At 30.0% G+C, this 26,609-nt stretch overlaps 1 protein-coding gene across 11 annotated transcripts; it reads left to right on the top strand.

Annotated features, from left to right (window-relative positions):
- Window positions 1-210: 210 nt before the first annotated feature.
- Window positions 211-26,352, top strand: LOC139491703 (KH domain-containing RNA-binding protein qki.L-like). 11 transcript variants are annotated; one of them, XM_071279517.1, is made up of 11 exons: window positions 224-488; window positions 5,213-5,346; window positions 6,116-6,232; window positions 7,962-8,105; window positions 13,061-13,178; window positions 15,005-15,091; window positions 15,574-15,666; window positions 16,769-16,804; window positions 18,473-18,757; window positions 20,745-20,832; window positions 23,071-26,352. In XM_071279517.1, the coding sequence occupies exons 1-10, from the start codon at window positions 362-364 to the stop codon at window positions 20,816-20,818; spliced, it is 1,215 nt and encodes a 404-aa protein (XP_071135618.1). In that variant the 5' UTR covers window positions 224-361; the 3' UTR covers window positions 20,819-20,832; window positions 23,071-26,352. The 11 variants fall into 11 exon arrangements, with proteins under 11 accessions (XP_071135621.1, XP_071135618.1, XP_071135626.1 ...); XM_071279519.1 differs by lacking the exon at window positions 13,061-13,178 and adding an exon at window positions 12,886-12,988 and having other exon boundaries at window positions 237-488; XM_071279520.1 differs by lacking the exon at window positions 16,769-16,804 and having other exon boundaries at window positions 211-488.
- Window positions 26,353-26,609: the final 257 nt, after the last annotated feature.

Consider the following 26,609-nt stretch of genomic DNA (forward strand, 5'->3'; position numbering starts at 1 on the left):
CTTATAATAACATATACATATGTATAAAACTGACCCTCTGGGCAATTTAATCCATTACTAACGTTGAAAATAATAACAAAATGTATGTCAATCAATAAATTTATAATAATGTCCTTGATTTCAAGTTACGTTAGAAAAATAATAATTTTGCACAACTTTTATTCGTAATGTTTTGTAATATCTAATTCTATCCTGTCATACACCTGAAAAATAAGTATAGTCTTGGGCATGCGCATAGACCAGCACGTGTTCATAAACAAAGTTTTCATGAAAGAGGGATCAGAATAGTGTAGTGTTTGTAGTTTGGTATCTAACCCTTCTTAACTCAGGTAGTTTTGCTACAGAGCTGAAAGCTTTTAACATGGGGACTGAAACTAACAAAGATGAGCGTAACACGCCAGAATATTTAGCACAGTTATTAAAAGACAAGAAACAAATTCAGGCATTTCCAAGTGTTTTTATTCACTTGGAAAAACTTTTAGATGAAGGTAAGTGTAAATGAAAATGTTGTATGAAAAATATTTCAGACTTTTACTGATATTTTGTCCATTTTTTTCTTAACTTTGTTTTAATTTTAATATGCAACTACGCGTCAAAACAAAGAAAATTCTTATTGACGTAAGGAGTAAAGTAATTTGACACTTCGGAAAGTTTATAAGAAAAGTTTCTTTAGAAAGTGAATAAAAGTGATTCTTTTTATGATTTTAGTCAGTCTTGAATATTTTTCGCAAACATTTATCCCTAATGAAAATTAATCTTTAGGAAATAAATAGTATTTGAGTGTTTAATTCTGACAGCAACAGGTTTTTGGCTAGCATTCCGATACACTTGGCCTACATTTTTCGGCAGCCATTATTCGACGTAAACAATCTATTGCCCTCTGGTGATCACACAAGATTTTTAACAATAAATTTCCAATAAAAGCTTAAAAATGTAAAAAATGATTAAATTCTCTGAAGGATTGTCATCGCTGTTTGATAGAAAATTGAAAATCTCCCGCGTTTATGTTATCTGGTTATCAGAAGCAGATAATCTCAAAGTAAACACATCTGTTTAAATTATCACCTGGCTGTCATTTTCACTAAAGAAAATTTAGATTTTACAACTGTGTTTGAACAGTGACCAGAAAATTCAAAAATTTCCTTATTTTTTGAAAATTACAATCAAGAAATTTAGAAAATGATAAAAATTAAAACCCTAGTTATATTCTGGTTAATAAAAAAAAATTAACAATTAATTTGAGTATTAAATTGCACGTTTTTCAACTGGGAACACATATTGGATAATGGCTTACAATCTATTTGTTCATCATTAATCCTGTATGGCTTTTTTATATCCTGGGTTATATTGTGTCGCTCTATGATTTGCACAGTTTGTGGAGTTATCCCCCCTTATCACATGTTTTTCGCACGAGAATTCATCTCAAGCATGTTTTTATTACCAATTAACATTATTATATTGATGCTTCAATACACACCTTGTACATGTAACCTCTTCTCTAATACTTCTTTGCCTTCTGATTTGCTTGTTGGTATAAACTACCAATTAATTACTAGTTATTCTCACAATGTTACATCTTAAAGATTAGAACACTATATAAAAGTGCTGTTATATTATATGTGACAATAATAACAATGGTCTCATGTAGCTGTTAGTTTACTCAAATTTATCCCACCGTTTTTTAATGTACATCGTTTGCTGCTGGAACTTAGCACTTGGGAGTTTATTCAATCTAATATACTAACTCAGAACAAAAATATACGAACTACAAATTCAAAAGGATTCATATTTTGATAAACAGCATCAAGGAGATTCAGCGATGGATAACAAGTATAATGCTTCAACAACGTTTGGACACCTTAAAGCAAAGGTATGGTAGAATGATATGTGTTTAGAACAAATTCATATATTATAACGTGAATGCACATTATAACTTTATGTCTATAGTTAGAACAGGAGTTGTGATTTAATGACAAAAAACGTACATTTATTAGAGAAGTAGAAAGGAATCTTCCCAGAAAGACAACATCATTAATTTCAATGTCAAATTCTTGTGACACTTCATATGGATAGAAGAAAATGGAATATTTCATGTCTGGAGGCAGTTTAGTGTATTCTTATTTGCCAGCTTACTTATATAAATATGGAGTTATTCATACTTTGCTGTTAAAAAGGATTTAAAAATTCTATGACCATTGTAATCCAAAATAGTTGATTAGTAGCATATTTGTGGCAATTATTTAAATCTATAGATCTTAGTCAATTGTTATCGTCAAACAAAGGCCGAGATGTGAACAGTGATCATAAAATCTGGCTGATACAAATACCATCATCAAATCTTTGTTTATTTCTTGCAAGGTCTGACAATATTCAATAGAACTGTGTAATTCAGTCGAGTGATCACAATCGGTGATTAAGGTCCAATGAGCACACACAAAAAAATATCTCAGATTCTAGGTGGACAATTATCTTTGGATGGGGTAGGATTTCACATCCCTTTAAATTGTTTAAAATACACCACTGATTTTGTATCGGTGATGTTGCATTTTTAAGGTGATCTGAGAAGTTTTGTCATTTTGTATCATATTCTCGGTTACTTTGTCGTCACAGGTGCACAAGTTGGAATAAGAGAATGATTTTGGAAATTTAAGCCATTTTATTTGATCAAGATACAAATGAAGATTTGCTCAGTTTGGAAGCATTCCCATGATTTCTATAAATAATGTACACATTGCCCGCAAAATAAAGGATTTAAGTCTTTTGTATTACTGAATAAGTTACTAGACTTATTAAAGAATTACACGAATATGTTTTGTTCAGAAAAGAGGATCATGTAAAGACTTTATATGACGGTATTTTTAACCTACAATGTATATGCATTGACCAGTGTCAGCTTTCTTGCTTGATTAAATTTCGAATATCATTCCAATAAGAATAGGTTATATAAATACTTAGCAAATCAATATAGGCTATTAGGGTCGTTAAGAGATATTTTAAAATAAATTTCAACATTACGTAAGTAATATTAAGATACAAATAAAATGTATCTCTTTAATGTCTTTCAACCTCAGAAGTAATCTAATGTCTTAGTAAACAATTTTTACATCAGACGATAACTATTCCCTGGTATCATAAAAATACTATCATCATGATTATTGTTAAGTAGGTTTAAAATAGAAATGCAAAAAAATAGTAAGGAAGATGAATGTTGAAGTATGTTAACTTTCAATTATGAGATCATGTATCAACCTTTTTAAACACTATATATGTACAATGTACATGTACAAAAAAAATGTAGGAGTAGAAGTATATGTTATAGTTTGGAGGTGTTATTTTATACATTTGTAAGAGACTTAAGACTTCAAAACTGAAAGAATACAATATCTTTTTGACTTGAGCTTTGTAGGAGTAGTTTTAAAAGTAGACGTTACTGTTTAAGTTTGGTGTTTTTTTTATTATTTGTATTTAAGAGACTTAAGACTTCAAAAACAGAAAAACTACAATATCTTTTTGACTTGAACTTTGAGTGACATTATACCAATCTATAAAATGTACATATGTACAGGTAGGACATAAAAAACATAATTTTTCAGTAAATAAAAGAGGTTGCATAGTCCTTAGAATTTTTATCGGTCAGAAGATGCATTAAGTGTGAAATTATTACTGAATAATGACCACTTGACCTTGTGTTTTATATGTCATTTCATCAAGTTAATGAATATTGTGTCAGAACATGAGTTATTGACCAGTGAATACTGGTGGAATGTTGGCCCTTGGGGTAATATTTAGGTAATACACATATTGTTGTGCAATAGTCACAGGTCAGCTTCACATCAAATACATTTTGAAAGGAAGTTGTCAGTTGTAAGCATCAGTACATGTACAATGTTTCATAACATCTTTAATACGAGACACTAATGTTGGTCATGCTACATGTACATGTATTTGTATAAGGAGTTTCCAGAACCCAAAGTGCATACATGCAGAAAATGTATTTGTAAAAATTTGTTTTTTCAAGAATCTAATTTAAAATACATACATGTACATGCAGAAAATGTGTTAAAAAATGTGTTTTATATAACAAAGAAATCTTTATTCTCAAATATATGTTAAAAATAGAGAAAACATATGGCTTGTAGATCAGACAACTTACATTCACATTTTTTAACTAGAAAACCCTGTCAAATCAAATAGATCTTTGATAAATAATTGGCAGATATGAGAATATTAATTAACCTCTAAAGAAAAAAATTACGCATTTCTACAAGAAGTTTTTACCAATTATATGTTGATGCTAAAATAGCTTTCTCTTTTGATATCCATCAAAACACATGAGGTTCTAATTTTGTTTGAGTCATAATTTAAATGTTGAAATGTGAGAAGTAGAAATTCTCTGTGGTAGTTATGGCTTCCAGATGTCAGGGATATGTAATAGAAGAAGAATTTGTTGGTTCACATGGAAACTCCCCCCTGTTTCACAGTAGGAATTCCAGACAAGCTCATTAGTTGAAATGGGGAAAAAAATAGGAATAACATGATTTGCCCCCAGATATTTATTTAATTCTTCATCACTGGTGGTTGTAAATAGGCATGTTTGTCTAAGAAATCAAAACAAATCTATTAAAAAATGCATGTGAAATGATTATCTTTATGTTAGATCTCTTCACCGAGATTTGTGCACCTGTGACACATTGACTACTTTCCTCACAAAATTTTAAGATATTTAGTGATTTCACCTGTTGCCAACCAGATTTGTACTGCTCTTTGACCATTGTTTGGTTAGAACTCTTTGACCATTGAACAGTGTGACAATATTTTTGCCTTTGGAGACTTGGGTATCCATAATATTTGAATTGAGAGATGCAAATGGTCTATAAATATAGCCAATTCAATGAACACACACTCAATCCTCACTCCTACTATGGCAATTCACTGGGCACTTTTGTTTCCTGTCTCTTCTTTCAACACCATTCTCTGCATGTTATGTTGTACCGTGGATATTGCTGGACTTCACCTTGTGTTTGTCTGTCATCCATGATCCTTATTCAATTTTTTTCATACCAGATCTTCTTTGAGTTGTGAGACTTGATAATTTGTGGAAAAACAACAATTGAAATGTAACCTTATCTTTAGAGGTTAGAGTTGAAGTTTGTTCTATCAGTGGCCAATGTTATATTTACAGACTGATTTAATAAGTCACTTGCTTTTTCAGAAATTAACCGTGTGAGATTAGCATTATTTCATCATAAAGGCAATCAACGAGAAGAGCTAGTTATACCTGATGGAGTTGGTGCAGTACAGACGTTCTCAGAAAAATTATATGTACCAACCAAAGATCACCCCGAAGTAGGTTTCAATTCATTCCCATTTTTTTTTTTTACCAAATAGTGTGTGTATAAGATTCCTTAATATAAACTAGGGTTCACATATATATTGAAATGTCAAACTGGAAACATAGATTGTTGCCATTATACATGTAGGATACAACTGGATTTTTTATCTTGACTTGTTAATCAAAGTAAACAACTCCAAGGATGTCATGATAAATCATTCGTTAAGCTCTACTTGTGATTAGATTTCATTATTGGTCAAAACTATAAAAGAATAAGATTCAGCATGTGTTTAGCTCTGCATCTGAAAATATCAAGTTTATATGTATAATATTATTACACATTCTGAAATATGTATGCTTACTACTCCTCATTCTGCATTTCTATCCATCAATCTTAGTCATATACAAATGTAGGAGTGAGTAAAACAGGTCTCACCAACCGATATTATAAAGGGAATAGTCCATTTCTTTTCTATAATGTTGAAACTTGCGCATTCAATATTAAACTTTTGATAAATAAGTTGTTTGAATTCAGTTAGATTTTACCTACAAGTTTGAATTTGGGTAGCCATTTACAAATGACAAATTTGAACCAAGTCATTAGTGTGGAACATCAAAATATTTATCGAAATCTACAAAATGAGGTGAATCATTGAAAAATACCATGAATTTTATTGTACATGTACATCAAAAAAAGAAACTGCAGTATTAAAAATTTCACAATATTTTCTAACAGCTCTATTATTTTTATAAGCTTTATCATGTTTATATTGCATTTTACAGTTTAATTTTGTGGGTCGAATATTGGGACCCCGGGGGATGACAGCAAAAGAATTGGAACAATACACAGGCTGTAAAATAATGGTACGAGGAAAAGGTTCCATGAGAGATAAAAAGAAGGTAAGCCACCTATTGATAAAGCACCCTTTAAGTGGACTATAGCTAATATTAGTTGATTATGTATCTTCTAGCAGTTGCATGTGCAGTGAAAACTGTTCAAACAGAACCCCTTCAGGACTTTAAATTTGGTTCGGTGTTGACTAATGTTCGGTTTTATCAGGTTCATAGAACATACAATCTGATATGACGGTGCTTAAGAACATGTTTGGTTTATACTGGTTTTCGGTTTATGCAGGATTTGGTTTAGCCAGGTTTCACTGTGTATTAAGAAACAGGAAGATATTCTTTTATGGCCTGACTAGTATTTATAGACTCTTAACTTTGACTTTTTCTTTAGTAAGGTCCTTGTCTTTGTTATTTATCTATTGAGTTTTGTTGATGTTTACACCCTTATGTAAAAAAAATTCTAATGCAAGTTGTAATAGTGAAATCGCAAAAGCCATGACCATCTTGAAATCTTGAATGATTGCAAATAATTGATAACCAAAAATTAAAAGATTGCCATTGACTTCACACCTGTTCTTGTGGTTCAATTTGTTTTATGTTAAAACTTTATAGGCACACTGGTCAGATTTCATTAATTTATCATAAGGTAACTGCTGTCAGTACCAAAAAGAAGTATAACACTTTCAGGAAAACCTAGGTTTTAAGACAGTTCTCTTGGTATATTTCATTATGTTAATGGCTCTGAGTTCAATAAATACTATTCAAATTGGCACAAAACATTTCAGAATAGATCATAATGTATTCCTCAGTATGATAAGAATTAATTGAAATTCTATGTTGGAGTATGGGTTCTTTTATAACTTCAAGATTAAGCTATCAGTTGGTGAAATCTATAAAATAACAATAATTTCAAAGATAAAACAGCCTTAATCATCAAACTGGCAAAAGTTGTTTAGAATAATTTGTTTCAGCATCAGTACATGTACATTTCCTACACATTATCTTATACTGTCAGCTTCTGTGTTGTTTTCAAGTGTTCATTAATTATCTTCTAAAAACTTGAAAAGGGAAAAGTAATGGATATTTATCTATAATTTTCTTTAAATGTCTGATAAGAAATTGTTCTGAAATCTGTGCAGCCTCTAACCAGTGAGAAAAAAAGGCTCAGACAGGTACCTTGTGATGCAGTATTCACCTGTTCTTATTTTTCAACAACAAATAAATGAAATGTAAAATTTCATTCAGATATTTCATGATAGAACTCTGGCACCCAATTGAGACTGAGATTTGCCTATATATTCAGTATTAAGGGCAATAGATATGTTTCATTGAGAAATAAATTATGTTTCTAGTTCCTTGTTTTACCTCAGAGACAAATTTCACTACACATTGAAAATGTTGTTTTATTTTTTTACTTCTCTAAACCTTATTTTCTTTTGCCTTTTCGTTTAAATCAAGTTTGACAAATTTCTGTTACTTTCAAGATGAGAAACACAGGTGTGAAATTATAATTCTTGACTTGTTCAATTTTTGTTCAACTTTCCCCTACTGGTTGTGCTATTACAGATATTAGTTTAATAGTTATCCCAGATAAGTAGTTAAACTGATGTTTGCAAATATTCACTTATGTTACACATGTAAATTAGATATTGGGACTACTAGTTTTCTATTTCATTGGTTAGAACATTAATTCTTAACCTCTTTTACTGCATGTCTACATTAATGATAGTTTATAAGTTTCTACTTGTGCTTGATTCTAACAATACAAATCTTTGTTTTGCAGGAAGACCAGAATAAGGGCAAACCTAACTGGGAACATTTAAATGATGAACTACATGTATTACTAACAGTAGAAGACACAGCTAATAGAGCTGAAGCCAAATTAAAAAAGGCAGTAGAAGAAGTTAAGAAATTATTAGTACCAGCAGTAAGTTTATATTTTATGTTATTTATATCTAAATCTTAATGATATTTTATGTTTTATGGCAGGAAAGTTGTTAACAATAAAGGTAAAATGCTTTCACTTAAATATAATGGCTAAGAGTTCAGCAGTTTATTACAAATATTGAGAATTTCATGGTTAAAGTAGGTTGCTTTATTACAAAACTTCAGTTTTATATGTTATTCATTCAATGTGATTTTTCTGAAAATGACAAATGTACTACTATAGTTATGATGAATATTGACCGTCAGCTGGGGGTTATATTAAGTTCTGATGTTTATGCAAATCTAAAGAATAGTAAGATGTTTGCTTTGATAAGTAAGTCTGTGAAGTCTTAATGAATTAGGTACACCAGTTTTGATGAATTTTATAACCAACTGAATAACATTGTTGGAACGGTCTCGTCCAAAACAGTTTCTTCAAGCCAACTTACTGTGTAAGTAGTGACATAGAAAGATGTAATAGATACAGAAGATTACAAGTCAGATAAGATCTTTCAGTACATGAGAACATCTTGCAAAAATGCTGTTAAAAGATAGGATAAATAATGCATTAAATTTTATAAGCACTGCGCTGATCAAGATTAAGTTAGGTCTTGGAAACACACTTTTTATTAATATGAATTACATAAAACATGTTTCCTAAAGCAGTTTGTAAAACAGATCTTTTTCAAATATGTTAGAATACTTAGTTAATTGTTTACTCAACTTGTGTCTAAATTCTTTACAATTTCCTCAGGTTATTATCAGAAGTAGTACTAAATGTATGTGTAGTTTACTATATGTTAAGTAAAGGGCACTTCTTGGCCTTTAATTCTTGTTTAAGTTGAGTTCCTTCTGTATTCTGAATGTATTATACCTCCATTTTCAAGGTATTAAATTGTTGGTTTTTCAAAAACTCCCAAATCAATTTTTCAGTTATGAAAGGAACGACACTTCGTTGAAATTAGTGTAAGAAGAATTTGACCTTAGAAATAGAAACCAATTTGAATATTTCTTGCTTCAAAACTTTGTCCCCATGTATTGATACCTAACATGGATCGATATTTGCTTACAAATTTTGGAGGTCGTTGCAATTATAAGATCTTCAGAAGTCCAATAATTAGACGGATTTTACAGATGATTAGATAGATAACTGATTTGGGAAATAAGGCAAACTTTTGTATACTGGTAATCTCTGGAAACAGTAATTAGTTTGTCTGTTTCCAGAGGTGACCCAGGGGGAAAATTAGATTTTGTTTCTTCTAAAAATCAACTTTGGGGGGAAATATTAGTAATTTATGCTTTTAATGGTTAAGGGGACAGTAGAAATCTTTCATAGATGGCGAATTATGTATAAGTGATTTTTTAGGTAGTGGGTAAATATTTGAAAAATATAGTGAACCTTGTCTGTTCCCAAAAAATACTGTTAATACATTCATGAGAGAATGGAAGGATAAACTTGTATCTCCCTTGTGACACCTTCTTTCACCCTTATTGAAATGGAGAAATGATCTATAAATAGCCAGCTGTGTCTAGAGCAATGATCTGTGAATAGTAACATTCATCATTGTCAAGTCACAGATTTTGGCAGAGAATGAAATTACAGACAGTAAAGTGATTCAATGTAATATCTTAGATAAGTTATAATTTGGTACAAATAGTAGCACATCTTAGTCGATTGTCAGTAATTGAAGACAGTTACATAAATAAAGGACATTACTACCCCTGTGGGATTGATTACCATTTTTGATCAACAGACCGAAATACAATCATGAATTGATATTGCTTCAATTTTAATTTTTTGCAGTCAAAATCACTGGAAGAAGTGATAATGCAATCACTTGTTTAAAAGTAGTACCCCTGACTGATAAAAGATGAGATAATTTTGCTTCAGTCAGAAATTAAAAAAAAAATTAAAAAAATCATGAATTCCTTTAAAATTTTGTAGGCAAGAGTTATAATGTAACCTAATTGTTTCGGAATAAAAAATAAAGGCTATCACAGGGAAGTGTCATAAAACCAAAAATATTGTTTAATGTTTTAGAAGAATAAAAGTTATTTATCTTTCTTCTAACTTGTTTAAAAGAAGGTTAATTGGATGAACTCAGTATTAAACAAAGGCTATGATTTACATCTATTGTTAAAGTAGTCATCCCAGAGGCTATGGAGATTTAGTTTATACAAAGGGGCACCTTGCTGAGTGATAATTATCTCTGGGCTATTTCATTTTTGATAGAAAGATAAAATTGATAATCTTTGTGATTGGCATATAACAAACAAGGAAATTGACACTCGTAAAATTTCCCACAGAGGAAGACAAAGTAATAAGGAAATTATTAATGAACAATTAACAAGGCAAATATTTCCCTGTTCTTTGTTAATTTGCTATTTTCTAAAAATTGAATCTGTGTTTGAAATTCCAAATTTGGGTAAAATGTTTAGTTCCTATTGACAAATCTCAGGTTTCAGGAAGTAAAATTGTTGTCGACAGTTGACAAAAGCTGTCATTGCATAATTTATTCAAATTATGTTATATATTTAAAAAAAAATATGTAGATATTTTTAAAAGATATTAATTTCAACAAAAATCTGTTCAAAGTAATTGCTTTTATTAGTATAAGTTAAATGTTTTCTTGGAAAAAGATTTTTTTTTTGTCGAACTTGATTTTGATTTTGTATATGATTATAAGAATGATATTTGAATGTTCATTAATTAATACTCTGTCTTTATATTATATACTGGCCAAAGTGTTTCTCCAAACATAAATAAAGTACTCAACCACTCAAGGTCTCTTAAAATTATTGTATGTATGAAGAATAATAAAATTTATGTTTTATTTTCGGACAAGAATCAAGATTTTGTTCATTTTGGCATCTTTTATGTGAATGATTGTCAGTCATACATGGAGCAATAAAAGCATGTATATATAATATATGTATAATTTATGCAAATTAATTTTGGACCTGTTGACATAGATCGACCTGTAAACACAGGTGATTTGAGAGATGTATTCAGGTACACAATACACAGGTAGACTACATATTCCAGAGAAGACACTGTTGAAAGGATTCAGTGATTCGACTAAACTTTACACAGTATATATACTATAAGCCGTTTCAAATGCTTTAATTGTCCTTCTACAAATTATTGATTTCAACTTATTATAGAAAATTGTTGAATAATAAACACTTTTGTTAGTCGACAAATAAGCTGTTGGGAGATTTCTATGCAGTAATTTAATTTGTAACAAAAACTTTAGAGATTAGAGCAAATGTTAGGGTAGAAGTTCACAGTGATATTTTGTCTCTTTTTGTACTACAAAGCTATTCAAGTCATGTCTTGTATAGATTGTATTTGTACAGCACATTAATGTTAAAGACACTTTGTTCCAAACTTGTTTCAAAAACAGATCAGATTAAAAAACACTCCCGTCCATTTAAATACTACAAATTATTTAATTACGCTTTAAAATCTTTAGAATAATAAACCTGTAGGGCTTGAAAGCAAGGTTAGAATAAATAGTTAAAAAAAATACACTAATTTCTTATGTACTTGTCCAAAACCTGTAAAGTATATGTAAAAGATGGCTTTGAAAGAAAATTGGTGTGAACTTTTGTAAAAATATAATAAAATATCCTTTTGAAACCCTTCAAGAACTACAAAATGTATGTATATATGAGTTTGTGTAAATACCTTTATAAATATATTATTGTAATTTAAGAAGAAGCCTCGGCTATTAAGTTTTCTAATAGGATGCTTTTTCACCTATTTTTACCTGAGTGAGAATTGCAGGTAAATACTAGGTAGGAAACTTGACACTGATTTGTCTCGCCTGAACGAATCTTATCCAATATTTCCATTTCCATATAATGCACATCAGCAGTTTCTGTCTTTACCCTTATGGGGGTATTTCTTGTAGACTTTGAATGTGGTTCAGAAATCAAATAAATAAAACATTAATTGATATGTGACAATAAGTTATGAATATTCAATAATTAATCTCATTTTTTGGGAGATTGGGACTTGAAAGGAGATGCCATTACCCTAATTGATATTTTAATAACATGCCTGACTTACTGAAGCTGTTTTGAATAGGGTATATTTATTATAATCAGATGTCATACCTGGAATTTGATTACCGATGGTAATCTCCGTTGATTTAATGTTATCCAGTAGAATAGTCAGCAATTAGACCTTACACAATATCAAAAGGCATAGAAATCTTCAATGAGTAATTAAAGCTCACATATAGATTTTGAATAATAGGTTTATTGTATACATGTTGGACCTCAGCAGTTTATGTTTTTTTTTCAAATAACTATTATTAAATGATGTTGAAGTATATTCATTCTTATGTGCGTCTATTTATTTCAGTATGAAGAAATATACATGTAGATGCTAAGTTTTGATTATTTTTCACTTGGATAAGAACCTTTCAAAACTTAAGTTAAAACCAGCAGCTTCCTTTTTCCATGATAATTTTTTTCACTAAGACTTAAATTGTTTTGCACACTTTTAACAAGTTTCTTGATTGTTAACTTATTCAGCCAAGTTTGTAAGATTGATGTCCAGATAACCATGGTTTACCTGTTGAACTTTAATGATAAATAGAGAAGTGGATTTTCAATTTTCCGATTTGTTAGATTTTCCGCTTGTCAGCTACATTGATGATTTCTGTCACTAACACCTGACAATTATTCTGAACGAGACATTTTACCAATGGTCTTTTCAGTTCAGAGTGTGAAAGCAATGGAATATTTAACATTGTATGGTCTAATTTCAGCCCGAAGGTGAGGATGACTTGAAGAAAATGCAATTAATGGAACTTGCCATATTAAACGGAACATATAGAGATCAAGCAAAAGCAATGATCCCAACATTGACTCGTAAGTGTTGCAGCTACATGCTGCTCAATAGTATATTCGTTCAGATTATAATTAATTATTGCCTTTTTTCAGCCCGATGGGGAAGACGATTTAAAGAAACGACAACTCATGGAGTTAGCTATCATAAATGGCACTTATCGTGACACTTCTAAACCTTCTACATCATCGGCCTCACAAACATCTACGACTCGTAAGTTAGGTGGCCTGTATATGCTGCCAAAAGTCGGTGTGCAGTGGATTAGCTTCCCCATTTTTTTTGCCTGTCACTGTATATTCTTTTTTTGCATCAGAATGAGGCTACACATCTTGGTTATGTCTAGATGCATGATTCATTTTGCTATTTTTTGGTATTTTTTATCTATTTGGTTTTAATGGTAGATTTGCTGTCATATTTCACACGTGGTAACTGCAGTTACCTCCCTTTTGTAGACTCTTAGATATAGTAAAATCTCACCTTGCACACATTTTATACGGTTTTATAGATTTCTATGTAATCTAGAAGGTATAGATGCTTATAAAAAGATGATACAATTATTATTTAGTAAGAATTTTACTCATATTTTTGCATTTTGGCAGATGGAAAAAAGATAACTTGTAAATTGCAGCAGTTTTCATTAATATTTTAAAAAAGAAAAACACAAAATTTAAGATTTACATATGGGCATTTATTTATGAAACTTGCTACTTACACTTTATTCAATATAACTGACATAGAAACATTTGTTAAACAATTTAAACATCTATACCTTCTTTAATTGTCACTTCTGTATATCTTCAGCACTTCTTTTCCTTGGTGTCGGTGTAGTACTCTACAAATCTTTTTTTTCTCTTTTCTACATATTTTTACTTTTTTTCAATTCAACTCTTAAACCCCCATTATATTTTTTATTCATTTTTCATACTATATTCCAATATTTTTATATTTATATACTGATATTATTTTCTTAAAGTTTAAAATGCATGTTGTTAGGAGGGAATTTATTTTAAACGGACAGCAGCAATGCATGTTTTGGATATTGGAGTAACTATTTGGGATAAATGTTTGCATGATTTATATTGTATTTTATTTTGTATCCTGATATATTGTGTTTCTGTGCAAGACTGGTTGCTTAGCCCTGTAGATTTAATGTATGTTTTTTTTTCAGGCTTATACAAGAGTCCTTATATTGAGCACCAGTCTCGTACAGATATTACATTTCATTTTGTATTGTATTTGGTTCCAAGGGGTTTTGGTTAAAGAATAGTCAAGATTTTTACGTAAATTTGTGTGAATTTAGCTATAAATATTTCTCTTTTGCATTTCAAATGAAAAGTTCAAAGTTGTCTTGACTGATTTTTCATCAAAATCCCTTGGTTCCAGTTTTAATTGCTCATTTATGAATTGAAAACATTTGTAACTTTTGTTATTATTTAAAGCAAACTTTACCTTTGATTTATGTAAAATGTCATTTGGAAAAAGGGGGAATAATATTAAACTTGTGTAGAGTTTGCTTTGATTGAAATACTGCTGTTTTTAAACTGATAAATTTGAAAGATTTGAATATTTTTCCAATAATTAGAAGATAAATTTGATCATGTGATGATTCTATTGTGCATGTGAGTTATTGCCTTATAAGGTCGTGTGTTTCAACATGTCAGCGAATGCTTGCATTTCACTGTTTATTGTCTTTTTCAAAGATATTTAGTTTCTCTTCCTATTTAGAATAAAAATTTGTTTTTGGAACTATTAAGTAATATTTAATCTCTTATTCATGTACATTTCTTCACTTCAGTGAAATGTACAATTCTGTTTCTTGTGTACTGTGACTTCAATATAAGTCCAAGTCATAGTTAGTCAGTAAAAAGAATGAAGATATATCTTATAGAAAACACCATATGCATTGTGATAGGTCACTGCAATAACTCAGAAAAATTGGTTTTGCCTTTTGATAATGAAATGAGAAACTAAAAATCTTTATAAAGTAGACTTTGACAGAATTAACATGTTTGTTATTTTTGAAATTCTCTAATTTTTAGTTGATGGTAGAATGATCTTGACATCCCCAATGGGCAACCCTTTTGCTGCACTAAACGGACAAGACCCTACCAAAATGAATGGACAGGGTGCGTTATATACTTAACTTGTCTTGCTAAGTTCTACTAACTTTATTGACAGACAAGAAACCTTTTTTTCACCAAGGAACAACAAATGGTTGGAGCTCAAACTTATCATATTCTTTGATATTAAATTAAAAGCCTTATTTCTTCAAATAATTGGTAGGAAAGTTCTAAAGCCAAAAATATGTTTATTTATTTAAACGTGAAATGACCAAAAAAATGTATAAAATAAGTGTCCAAACATCATTGTAGAGGACACAGACAATCTTAAATGTCTTTTTTACAAAACTTTTTTTGGGAATTATTTACTTATAAATACCTTCAATATTCAATTAGTTTCTGGTTTTGATGATAATTGTTTTGGTTCATGGTGTAAAGAATATTATGCAGTGAACACAACTATAAAATGCACATGATCTTTATGACCTAATTTGATCTTACAATATTATTGAGGTGCTTATTAACGTTTGTGTTTCTTTGAATTTTAGTTGATGGTGGAATGCTCTTGTCATCTCAATTTGGCAACCCTTTTGCTGCACTAAACGGAGGGTTTACAGACCCATCCAAAATGAATGGCCATGGTGCGTTATATTTTATATTTAACTTGTCAGTCCAATTTAGAATTACAAAAATATAAACAGAAAAATGAAACGCTTTGGAACTGCTTCCAATTAAAATAACAAACTGATCCTTCTGAGTATTTTTGGTTGCACAAGTTGTTCTCTCTCAACTTGGACTACTGTATACTATAGATATACACCATATATTATACAGTTAATAGTCTGAGCTTTGCAATACCACACTTTTTCTGGTAAATAGTAAATTTGTTGAATGTGCAAGTGAAAATGTTTCGACAGCTCTGGTGAGAAGGTGATTTTTTTTTGATTTTTTTGTAGTTTCATACTTTTATATACCAAACTTCAAAGGGCATACCTGGGACTTGATCCAATCTCCACATAACTTGCAATTTCCTTTCAGTTCATTGGCTTGCCCGTATTTCCGTATATGACCAAAATTACTAGGCATTCTTAATAGCCATTAATACAATATTAAGTCACTTGATTGATAGAATGGTCACACATCACTCAATTGATCAGACTTCAAATGTCAAATGTCCTGAAATTGGGGTAAGATGGATCATTCAAGCACAAATGAATAAAAAGTGTAAGGGGGTAGTTAATAAATGTAAGGAAGATAACTCTTACTGGAGTTTAAATCGAAAACTACTTTTAACAATGTTGCATCATCAAAAATGCCCTAGTTCTCAAACTTCATATAAGGGAATTTATATAAAAACAGGAAGAGTTCAGGAAACGTTATTTGATGAATTACCAGAAAATCGTGTGATAAAAAAAAATGCATTTTATTATTGTTATATTATATGATTAATTATTCAAAAATGAATCATCGTCCTGAATATGCATGAAATATTTGCCACTGGACGTTAAGCAACCAACAATCAATCAATCAAAAATGAATCTCTAGAAAATTAAAACTCAAATATTTGCTATGAATTAAAAATGAAAAATAGATAAATAATATCTTGCACTTTTGAATATCTTAAATAAATAGATGGATAGTTGTCTCATTGGCAACCATTCCACATCTTCTTATTTTTATATATGACTTAACATGAACAAATTTAGTACCCACTTTGACCTGATATTTCTTTCCTCAATGCAGGTCATGACCCACATTCTTACTTTCAGAGGTTGTCAGGTATGTATGATAAGTAATGTGTTTGTAATATAAAAATAAGGAGGAGATATCATTGTAAACCCAGCGTATTTTGGAAATTTGAAGAAGAAAAAAAAGACTTCCTTATAGAAAATTGATTTTTTATTTGCTCTCTGTGAAAAATTGTTCTGGTGGGTGTTGAGGAGTTTTTTTTAAGTTGTAAAGTATTAACCAGAAGAAAGGACAGTCCCACTCCCTTAATTATTAAGAAAATATTTTTGTTTACTTAAAAATACAACAATGTGTTGTCCTAGGTACTAGTGTAGTTTTTTTTACATTTTTTGAAAGGGTATTGGGGGAAAACACTGGGCCTTAACTTGACATCTTTTTCAGTTCTTTCAAAAGAGTCATTGATTACTTCAAAAATACAACCCGAATTCGTCTTTTTGGGGTAGACAACTTGGGTTAACTTAAAAATAACTAGCAAAGGATCTCTATTAAGAAGAGTGTGTATAAAAAAGAGTGGGATAAATGTCATGAGAAGGTTGAACAGAGTAAAAGGAGTGTGATTGTCTATATATGTGGGAAATAAACAGAAAATGTGTGGAATATTGTGTATATTATTTGAAGTTATATAGAAGAAAAAGGGATGGAATTTCAATCTAAAAAAATAATGTGGTCGACTGTAAAGGAAAGGTTCATAGGAATAGGATTGTGTTTGAAGTATGGCGTACAAAGGTTGGGTTGTCTGTTAAGGGAGGGGTGAGATAGATGCATGAATCTTTATAACACAATATGAATTGAATCAGCTTTAACATAACATTATTTCTACATCATGGAATTAGATTGAGATAATGAATGTATGTTTAATGAATTTAAAAAAGACAACTTTTTCTTGAACAAAAAACAAGTTACTACCAGACCTATATCACATAACTGCTTCAGAAAAGAATAAATTTAATAGTTAGTTATGCTAACTGTTTGTGTATAATTTTGTTGATTACTAATGTAAATTGTACATAAGAAGCTCCATATCTGTTTTACATCAGGCTTACCATTTTATGTGATTGGTAAACTTAATTATTCTATGCCACTGTAGAAATATTATTGCCCACTGTAAATTGAAAACATATGGGAGAAAAATTTTGAATTAAATGCTATGCCATTTTGCTACACCTTAATTTTGTTAAGACATGATTTTAGTAAAAAAAAAAATGAAAATGTAAGCAAAAGGAACTTAAAATAACACTTTAAAATGTAATTATTTACATAAAAGCTGGGATGCATTGTAAATACAATGCTGCCAAACAGACAATTAATTTATAAAATACACTGCAACAAAAAACATTCCAGTAATTTGTTTGGATGATTCTTCTTGAATAATCCCATCTTACAGCTGAAGTATTCAAGTGTGCAGTGCTTAAAATGTCAGGTTTGCTTGTTTGTTATTTGAACAAGATTTTTTTAGCTATTGTAATTATAGAAACAAACCAGCCATTAGTGTGTTACTCGTTAAATGATATAATTGCATATGAAAAAATAGCAAGAAAAAAGTGGTAATATTTAATAAATAAAATAAAACCGCTATACTGTCTATAAATACTCAGATAGTTGAAGTGGACATAAAATTATTATGTTTCTGAAACTTATATGTTCAAACTTTTGAGCTAGAATAATAGTCTTAATGTTGATCTGTTTATTTTTTTCCAGAGGCTCATAGAATGATAGCTACAACTTCACCTTTGACTGGTGTACAACAGACAATGCGTTCTCCTGGTCCTGCAGGAGCACCTCTCATCTTGGCACCAAGAATGCAAAACATCCCCACAAGTTCAGCCGGCCTGATCGGGGGTCCTCCACCACCTCTTGTTTCACCAACAGATGCCAGTGGTGCTGCTAGTCTGATATATAATCCCTACAGTGATTTCCCTTATGGGTATTCACCGGCGGCATCAATCATTGAATATCCCAGTCACTTAGACCAGACTGCAGCTGGTATGTTTTCTTTCGTGCGTTAGATGTTTCAGTCATCAGTCATTCCATTTTACACAACATTTAAGAACAGTCCCAAACTGACAATCAACAGTCCCAGACAATCAGGATTTATTCCAATCAAATCCCATTATTATTATGATTTATATATATATATATATATGTTTAATTTGTTTTATAGTCTACAATTTTAAATTATACCTTAATATTTATATGTACAGTATTTCTATAAAATTGTTATTACATTCATAAATTTTTTATTTCAAACCCTCATGCATGAAATTACAGTGAAAATTGCTAGGTATATTTAATTTGGCTAGCAAAAATTAGAGAGAAAAAAGAAGAATCTTCAATAAGAATTTTAAATTAAACACATGATTAAGAATTATTTAGTGAAAATTAATGATTTATTTTTTAAAAATAACAGTGGCTCTTAGTAGATTTTTTTTTACTAAATTTCAATCCAACTTGTATGAGCATGATTATAATACTGTTAAGCTAGCCAATTTTGTCGCACAGTTAAGATGATTTTTTATTACTTTACATGCCTACCAGAATGAGGATAAGACGGTAGGTTTAGTCTCAGTACGATGTTGTTCATTTTACTTTAGTCCCGGTAACATTTAATCAAAACATTCAGAATGTTATGCAATTAATAATAAGTACCTCATAACACATAAAATGTTCTTTAATTGAATGCATCTATTTAATAAGTATAAAATTGTACCTGCTTGTTACAAAACATTCCTGTTGATTTATGCAGGAGCATTGATTTGCTTATTGTACAGAAAGTTGTTCACAGTGCTAACAAAAAAATACATTCCAAAAAAGTGTGCAGTAATTTATTGATTATGCTTAATGAATTGATTTGATCTTTATTTAATTTGATGAATGTATTACAAGTCAGAACTTTGTTTTTGATAAATCAGAGAGAAACTTGAAAATCATTTAACTAATGATTGCCATAGCTGACAAGTTCAGAAATTGATTGAAAATAATCTTTATTTAACTAAAAATTTAAATTTCTTGATTTATTTTGGAATTTGACGATAAGTTTATATCTTTCTTTTTTGAATTACATTATTACATAAACTTTTGATTTAAGTTTTGAGGATATATAGAAAATAAGCTTTGAAAACTGTACGGAATCATTTGAACATTGTGTAAAATCAGAATTTGTTTCTTGTCGCAGGTAAAAAGTAGGACATGTAGAGGTAGATTAAAAGCGTGGCTATTCACTGTAACAGATTATAAAATGTTTGGTGGTGGATTTAAAGTGTACATAATAGGATTTTAACTATTTTGTTGCCATTGTGTTTCTTTTTGTTTATTAAGATTAATTTAAGCTTGTCTCCATTGTAATTAAGTCCCCTTTACATCTCCTGGTTGTTTAAATTAACCTCACTAGGGAATTAATATTTTTTCTTTTTTTGACCTAATTTAGATTAATAGAAACAGTTACTTGTTATATTGAGCAGAAAATTTAATCCTATTAACCAATTTGTTAACTTTCACCATTTAACAAGAATTAACCGTTTATCCAGCAATAAATCCCTGTGGCTTTAATTTTTAGAACCAGTTGTCTTTCAAAGAGTATTTTTACAGAATTTTCAGAAGTTATTATTATTATTTGTTGTTGTTGAATTATAATTACGCAATTGTTTTATATATATTGAACCAGGAGGTGCCAGTATTTCCACCATTTTGATATCATGTGACCATCTTATGTTCAGGTTATTTCTTGTTTTCAAAATTTGGTGCTAAGATGATGCTTGTTGTTAAATTCTGTCTCTTCATCATATATTAACAAGTTTGATTCGTTAATGCAGAATTTGGTTCATCTAACAAAACATACTCATTGTGCTAACTAAAGAAATTGAATGGTTGTATACAATGTAGACGGAATGATATCAAAATGGTTGAATGTACAGACTAGCTCAACATGGTTATTTTTATATGAGTAGAATTCTATACTATTGGGCTATTGTAGGTGCTGTGCCTAAAATCAGGAGGGCAGTCGAAGGACTTAGAACGCACCCTTATGCAAGGGTGACACTTTCATAATAGATTTAAGGAAGGTTAGTTTAACTATGTTATGACCTTGGGATATGACCTTAGAGAAGCATGAAATCTCTATCGGGAAGAAAACAGGGAAAGTAATGATAATGAGACAAGCTTTTTGTTACCTACCTGGTTTTGTTTCACAAAGTGAATATTTCATGCTTCAGAATTATGACAATCAGATTTGCATGCCCCTTTTGTCAGGGAATGGGAACATTTAAGTATTGCCCTTGGCCTTCCGTATTTTATTTAGAATATAATTAAAATTGGAAAGATGCCCCCCAAAAATAATTGCCCTTCCTGTGTGTACCTTTGATGATGCCATATATTTTGTTTTGTCATGTCGAAAATGACTGATGAATGGAGTCACCTGTTGAAGGCAGGGGCATGGGTTCCCAAGAAACATTCTTCTTTTATTTATTTGCAATTAGATTATTCATGTTTTATTTCTACCGAAAAATATTTATTATAATATATATATATATTTACATTTTAAGACTTTTACTAGATATTTTTTATTACAGACTATCCGTGTTATGTGGCGTACTTCTCATTTTCCGATTTTAGGTTGTTTTTCTGTTAAATGAATGTGTACATATTTTAGTGAAATTGAAGTGTATGACGTATAAAGCTCAAAATCAAAACTCGATAACAAATCATTGGTTTCAGACAGGACAAAAATCTCCCTGAACATTTTTCCTAAGAAATGATAACAAAAGAATTTCAGAATTCATTTGTGTAAATTTAGTTTTTAGGTTTCATCAAAGTAGGAATTCATGGGTGATTTTTCTATTGTCTGAAAGCATGCATTTAGAAAGTCTCAGGAAAAAGAGCATTTATCAAAAGTATTACCACTGTTGCAATATTCAGTGTTGTGGCGTGTTGTGTTTGAACTCAAACAATAATTAGGCTGTAATGTTTAGATGATAGAAATTTATTTTTCCAATTCAGACATAATATAAAAAATGGGTTTTAAGTTGTTCAAAATATATTTTACATGAATGACTTTTTAAATCCAATCTTACAAAAATACCATTCAAAACGAATAGTTTATTAAATGTAAATTTTTCTGTATAAAGTCGCTCTTGAATTTCGAACTGAAATATAAAAAAATCTGTCTAAACAAGACAGTCTTTTGTAGTTTGAGTGTGGTGTATACATGAACATTCCATTTAATTCGCTCAATTAGCATTGATGATCAAAATGTTGTACAGATTTATGTTGAATGTTTTAGCAAAGACTTGATTTTATTGTCGAACACGTGAAAAACGTGCAATTGTTATACATTTTTACATGTTTTATCAAATAAAGAAAAATTTGAAACGAAGTCTGAATTCATTCTGTAAACACAAGTATTGAAACTGTGAAAAAGTGGCAAGCTTTATGCATTGCTGCTATAATACAACAAAAACTAGCTTCCCTAGCAATCTTCCTACAGGGGACACATGTACAAAGACAACTAGCTTCCCTAGCAAACTTTCTACAGGGGACGTACAAAGACAAATAATGCTTAGCTTGGTATATTAAGCTTCTCAAGTATTAGGGTTATATTGTTATATAAATATATATAAAACTGAAACATTATGTTGGTAATTAAGAAGTTTAAAATATTGCAATGACACACAAAATTCACAATAATTCTTATGTGCATGCCAAGTTTTAAACTTCTTAAAGACAAAGAAGTTCAAAGTTTAATAATGATGTCAAGATTTAAATGGCAAACAACAAATACTCTTTAAAATCTTATGTAGCTTCTAATCTTGTATGGTTCATGGTTATTCTAATACATAGATTTGCACCAAAGGAATTAGTCACAACGTATTCTATAATATACTATTATAGGCTTACTTATCACTAATGTGGCATTACTAACTGTTTAGAGTTGTGCTGTAATAAAACTTTGTGCTGTGAGAAAAAATTAGCCAACTTTTAAAAAGCTTGACCTTTGACCTTTTGCTTGGTCCCTTCTCTTTTATCCACGGTCAAAGCATGAAAGATCACAATTACCAGATCTTTAAAATTTAACAATATATAAATTTCATTAAATTCATTTCTTTTCTGTGAAATTATACTCATTGATCAAGTATGAAAAAATTTTTAAATCTTACTGCCCTAACATGGCAAGCATGAGATTGAAGAGTCAGCACACTTCTAACTAGTAAGTAGTGTCTTACTAGTGACAATATCCGAATGATTCAGGTAGCTGTATTTAACTAACAAATTTCTTTTTCTTTTTATTTTCACTAAAACTTCAGCTGCATTCAACTAACACAATCCTGGTCACAAAGATCCCATGCCTGATCCGCTTCCACTAGTAACCAGGGCTTGGTAGGAGTTTCTCAGTGCACCCGAGAATTCTCTCTTGTGGTGGGTACCACAGAATGCTGAATAAACACTAACTCGGGTCATCATACTCCAAGACTAACTCAGGACCACAGATTCAATAACTTTTGTCCAGGATTGGTTGAATCGAATCCGTGCCAACAAATTTATCACCAGTTAAGTGCCTGACAAACTAACTGTTGTTGACTATATTGTTTTGTAATTATACTCAAGTTTAACATTGTTATGTAAAGAATCTGCATTTATTCACCTCAGCTGAAAACACATTGTTATTAACAGAAGTCTGTTGTTTATGTATAATGATTCATATTTTATTGTTTAAAACGTAGACATTAGTTTTTGTGCTTTTACTGTACTTTAATCATGTGGTGTCTTCCAGGGAAAGGCTCAGAATTGTTCTCGGCTATCATTTTAGATATTATTTTCAATTGATATCAAAAGTTTTATATTCTGAGAATTGATATGAATAGAAAGTGAATTTTTCTGAGCCTTTCCTTAATTAAAATTTTCTATATTACTATAAGAACAACTTAATTTGTGATATTTCCACAAAATAACCAGTATAAATTGCCAAGGTAACAATCATGTCTTCTTTAATAACCAAGTGTATTGCTATGGTTATATATTATTAATTGTCCATGGTAACTGATTTTTTTCTGTCACTATGGTAACAAGCTATTTATATCCACATTTATAGAACAAATCATATCATTGTTTTTTGTGAAAGAGATTAACTTTTTTATATATTTTATTTTTTCAAACTTTTGGCATCAAGTACTTAGATATTAGAATCAAAACTTTTTTTTTATATTTTATTGAAGATGATCGTTGTATTATATTTGTAATTAATTATTTCGGTGCTTATTTGGAAGAACAAATTGCTCCAAAGATACTTATGCATTTAGGTTCATTGTATTAATGATACCAGATTAAGTATTTGTGATGGCTTTATAGAACAGAACACTATTTTATTATTGCTTATATAAACGTTACACTAAATTATTCACAATTTTCATTTTGAAAATGTACTATCTTGTTAAATGTAAGAGGAATCCAAAACAATTTTAATTGGTAATGGCTTAATAGTAGAAAAATTTATGACAAATCAAACGGCTTTTACATTTTACATTTTTATATGAAGTGTTCTATGAGAAACATGCACCAGATTTTGTATAATAATTTAACTTTGTTCAATAGTCATTGCTTCATTAATCAGATATGGATAATAGTCGCTATGCAATGAAATTGTGATTATTTTATTTAACATGTGATGTATCATGTGACCTGTCACATGACCTGTGTACATACTCAGCGAAACAGTTCATAATATTGTCACAAAATAATGTAGATATTTAACATTTAACTTCAAACAGCAGCTGTATCTATATCACATCTCTGAAGAAAAAAATAAACCCGAAGAGATATGTATATAAATTAAAATTAAATGAATGGAAATTTATTTGGTAAAAATTGAAGTTCTTTGAAACATTAGGCTCTTGGATTTAGACCATAGCTATATGCACAATTCAAGTTTCAATCTTAACAAATTTTCTTTTGGATATTATGCTTTGAAGAGGTTTTCATATTTATTTATTTTTTCAATATAGCTTTATTAACCTAGTAATATAAAACAAACAAAAAAAACTTAACAATTTGATTTTTTTTTAAATTCTTCTATCAGGACTAATTTGCTTTTATAAAAGCCGTACATGGACATTAATTATGTACTTGAGAATGTTATACTTCAGCTGCTGTCAGAAGTACCAATTACTTTATATGAGATTATGCTACAAGTGCAATTAATTGTACTCGTGTATTGTACAGCATTATGTAATAGCAATACAATTCACTCTTATATCACCATGTATTAAAAAAACAACCCACCAGACCCTCCACTGTAGATTATAGATAATGTACTCAACGTATGTATGGCTGTTAAATGCTTAATCCTATATAGAGGTAAAATCGTATACGATACATTTATATATAAATATATTAGTATCTATCTGCAAATACTACCAATCATTCAATGATAAACAAAATCCTTGTTTTTTAAGGGTAAGGTTGTTAAAAATAAGCCCCTATTAAGGGTTAGTAATAATTTAAAAGTTGTAATAATTGCAAGAAGAAGAGTAAGGTTTCGTTGAAAATCTTTTTTGTGAAGCAATTTCATTGGCTGTGCTTCCAGGCACTCTTTGTTTGGAAGGCAACAAGTGGTTGTAAACGGTTGTGTGGAAAAAAGTTAATATACAAAATATAATAATTGACACTGCCTGATGTTTCATTGCTTAGGTTGAAATTGTAATAGCAAATACTTATTTAAAATTGGTTTGTTAATTGATTTTGATTTATAAAGTGCATTTCACAGCCATACATATCTGTCAACTTTCAGTCATGCATTTCTAAAATATAACTCAAAATATACAAGCATGATCATTTCTATAGCATTTTTCTTGTGTTGATTTTTGATACAAAGATTTTTGTTGACTGTTTTAAAGGCATAATATTGTTGTACTAACTATGAATTAAACTTTTTGTTTTGCTATCATAGAAATACATACTCAATATAGTGGAAAGTTTTTTTATTGAAAAGTATTCATTAATTTGTTGATTTTTTGATGGTTTTGGATTTTCTTCATTTTAATATTTAAGTGGTATCCGATTTAAAAACATTTGGAATTGGTTGATAAATAGATCTGTGTAATTGAGACAGAAAAAAATCATCTTTTTTAAGCTATTGAAAATTCTGTCGAGTTTTATACAAAAAGGATGCATATAGGACACATGATCTTTCTGTTAAACTATATGTATCTGCCCATTGTCTTTGAATTACTGAGACTTCTTTCTAATGTTTAGAAAAATCAGAACCATAAATATTGGTAGTACCGGTACATGTATGTAAATAGTAAATCCTTTATACAAGTTTCCCAGGAAAGGGGAGGGGGGTAAAATTGTATGTATTTCTTTGATAGATGATTACTGATTCTGACAGAATAATGAGGGTATATACTAAGAGACTTGTACAGATGAACAAAAAAGATATGGGAAAGATTTGGGTATAAAATGTTTGAGTAAATTCTGTCAGTTCAGTATGTTATGTAGTATTTTGACGAATCTCATTAACAATATATTATGAATACTCCATACTGCTGCTAATCTCTGCTGCTGCTGATGATAATAAACATGGATTTTAATGTTTTCTGTTCAGTTTTTTACTAACACACTTATTGCATGCATTGTTGACCCCATTGATTGAGAGACATTGATATTCAGATATGTGTTAAAACTCTGGAGTCGGTTACACAAAAAAACTTAATAAGATTAACCTTAAGTCATGAACAAATCATTAAGATCAATCTTAGTTGTAAGTTTTTTTGTGAAATCGACTCCTGGTCACATCATTAAATAGGAGATAAGATGGAACATTTTGCATCGGAAAGGGTAGGGGGTT

This window comes from Mytilus edulis, chromosome 10 (genome assembly GCF_963676685.1).
Source record: "Mytilus edulis chromosome 10, xbMytEdul2.2, whole genome shotgun sequence".
Lineage (NCBI taxonomy): Eukaryota > Metazoa > Mollusca > Bivalvia > Mytilida > Mytilidae > Mytilus > Mytilus edulis.

Coding starts and splice junctions, on each gene's coding strand:
- LOC139491703 (XM_071279517.1), top strand. CDS start 362: ATGGGGACTGAAACTAACAAAGATGAGCGTAACACGCCAGAATATTTA. Junction 5,347..6,115: donor CAACCAAAGATCACCCCGAA/GTAGGTTTCAAT, acceptor TGCATTTTACAG/TTTAATTTTGTGGGTCGAAT. Junction 16,805..18,472: donor TTACTTTCAGAGGTTGTCAG/GTATGTATGATA, acceptor ATTTTTTTCCAG/AGGCTCATAGAATGATAGCT.